Below are 2461 nucleotides of genomic sequence, written 5' to 3'. Positions count from 1 at the left end.
AACCTTCCCCCATGTTATCAAAAATAAAATCGGGGAATCGAGGAATGTGGGGACGGACAGGTGACAACATGGAGGGTTAATCTGGGGATCTCACCTCTGTCGAGTCATCTGTTTCGGGGGTCAGCGGCCCCTCGCTGTCGTAACTATCGAGGTGCACCATCTCTGAGGACACAAAGACATTTACATCCGCTGTCAGTTCATTTGGGTTTTTAAGTTTAATCTGTGTGTGGGACACAGTTTCTGTCTCGCTCACCTTCGATAGGGCCCCTGGTCAGTCCCAGCTGGCTGATGATGTAACGAGGAATGTCGGTTTTCATCAGGTGACCCTCCTTGGCGTGGTCCTCCGCCGCCTCCAGCAGATGGTAGAACTCCTCTGGATTAAACTCCTGAAGAGCATTAGAGCATTAAAGGGGAACTTTGGGATTTTTTAACCCTTTTTATCCCAATGTTTTAGGGTCTAAGTGACAGATCTGAACAACATTCTTTTGAATTCCTCCACTAAATTCTGTTGCTGCTGACAGGCTCAGATTGTTATTTATTATATTATATAAGTGTCTGACAACGTTATGGAAAGGATCCCTACAGAGATAGACCTGTTTTTTTAAAGAGTAAGATCCTTATTGTTTAACCCTCGTGTTGTCTTCTCGTCGAAATTGAAAATCAACACTATTTTTGATGCTTTTTATCCATGTTTTTAACTTTTTCTTATGGTTTTGTCCCTTTTTTCAACACTTTTGATGCTTGTTTTCAATGCTTGTCATTTTTTTTTATGTTTTCAACACTACGGAACACTAACTTCTTAACTTTAGTTTTACAGTTATTTTGGGAATTTACGGTCAATAAACCTCATTTACAGGAAATTATACCTAATGTTTGAGTTAGAAAAGCAGAAATTAGGAATTATTGAGACTAAAATTAAAGTAATGGATGTTGATGATAATCACAGACTGGAATATGTCAACTTTTACTCAATACTATTTCAAAATACTTCAAATTGTTTTACAATGCTATAAAATTGAATAAGACACCTCAAAATTAATGAAAGTAGAGATTTGTAATTGTCAAAGAGTGTGGAATCAGTCATGTTATTTTGGGGAATTAAAAAGAACATTGATATAGGACAACGAGTCAATTAGACCCGAGGACAACATGAGGACAACATGAGGTTTATTTCTGTATGTAAGTTCCATCGCCTTCTCAGAAATGGGGCTCAAATAGGGCTGGGCGATATGGAGAAAATCAAATATCACGATATCCTTGACCAAATATCTCGATATCGATAAGGCAATGATACTGCAGTGTTGAGTATTGGTGCTTTTACAAAATATTTACACAATGAGATTTTTGATAAATAATCCTCAGTAATGTGGATATGATGACAAAGTGGGTAAAAGCAAATAATAGGACAGTTACAACAGGCTGGTAAGTTCAGGAAATGACATCACGGTACTGCAATGCAGCCTTTAAAATCAGGAAAAGACACTCGTGCCATATTATGATATTACAATATCCCAAATCTAACACAATATCTAGTCTCATATCACGATATCGATATAATAGCGATATATTGCCCAGCGCTAGGCACAGATATAACACAACGGGCAGAGTCTGAACGTCAAGACTCGATCCCTGAGCCCGCGTTCTTCTCCATGAGACCGCCAAAACATTGAACTTGACATGTGGTGTATCGCAGAGGAGAGTCCACTGACTGTCCCGCTACTGTAACTCCAGCAGCTGCTGATTCAAACCTGGTGACTAACAATGTCAAAAACAACCTCAGTGTCTCACACACGCGCTGTAATCCAACTGCAGCGATATGCAGAAAACGAGGGGGGGGAATTACATCAGCCAATCAATTCTTCACATCACAGGTTTAGCTGTTTCTGTTTATTAAAAACACCCAAAACATGTGGAAAAACAGTCACGTTTACCCTGAAAAACCCCGGCTAAGACAGACAAACACACACAAATTCAGACATCCTCCAACTTTAAATGACACCGTGGTTACGGTCCGTCTGAGCCACACCTGGCCGACGTGCAGGCGGCCAGGCAGCCAGGCAGCGGGGGGGGGGGGGGGGGGGGGGGGGGGGGGCGGCTGACTGGTGTTAGTCGTACTGTGGCAGGGCAAATTTTAATCTAAATGCAAATGTCATCCAGACAGACTGGACCGGGGCTCTTGTACTTCCCTGTTTGCTTCTGTTGATTTCCCGCCCCCTGCTGTGTAATATATCAGGGTGCTTAGAGGCTTTACAGGGGCTAACACATGAGAAAGTAGTTCCGTGTTTATTTAAAGGGAATCAATTTGGCTTAAGTCACAAGAGGGTCGTGATCTGTGAAATGTTGTGTGATGAAGGCTGGGGGGTTGGGGGGGCAGGGTGGGGTTGGGGGGGACTGTGGACATGGCAGTAGGATTGGGTGTCATCTTACCAGACACTCCAGAAGCCTGGCGGTCCGGGAGATG

General features: G+C 42.7%; 1 protein-coding gene across 1 annotated transcript in view; it reads right to left on the bottom strand.

The window, feature by feature from the left end:
* The window catches only part of LOC117958135 (microtubule-associated serine/threonine-protein kinase 1-like), a 55541-nt gene that overhangs the window by 14694 nt on the left and 38386 nt on the right, over window positions 1-2461 (bottom strand). Inside the window, 3 exon segments of the mRNA XM_034894402.1 lie at window positions 79-162; window positions 254-386; window positions 2428-2459. Coding sequence (XP_034750293.1) covers window positions 79-162; window positions 254-386; window positions 2428-2459 — 249 coding nt within the window.

This window comes from Etheostoma cragini, chromosome 15, assembly GCF_013103735.1.
Source record: "Etheostoma cragini isolate CJK2018 chromosome 15, CSU_Ecrag_1.0, whole genome shotgun sequence".
Lineage (NCBI taxonomy): Eukaryota > Metazoa > Chordata > Actinopteri > Perciformes > Percidae > Etheostoma > Etheostoma cragini.
The sequence above is the reverse complement of the archived record's forward strand: the minus strand, read 5'-3'. Positions and strand labels throughout refer to the sequence as shown.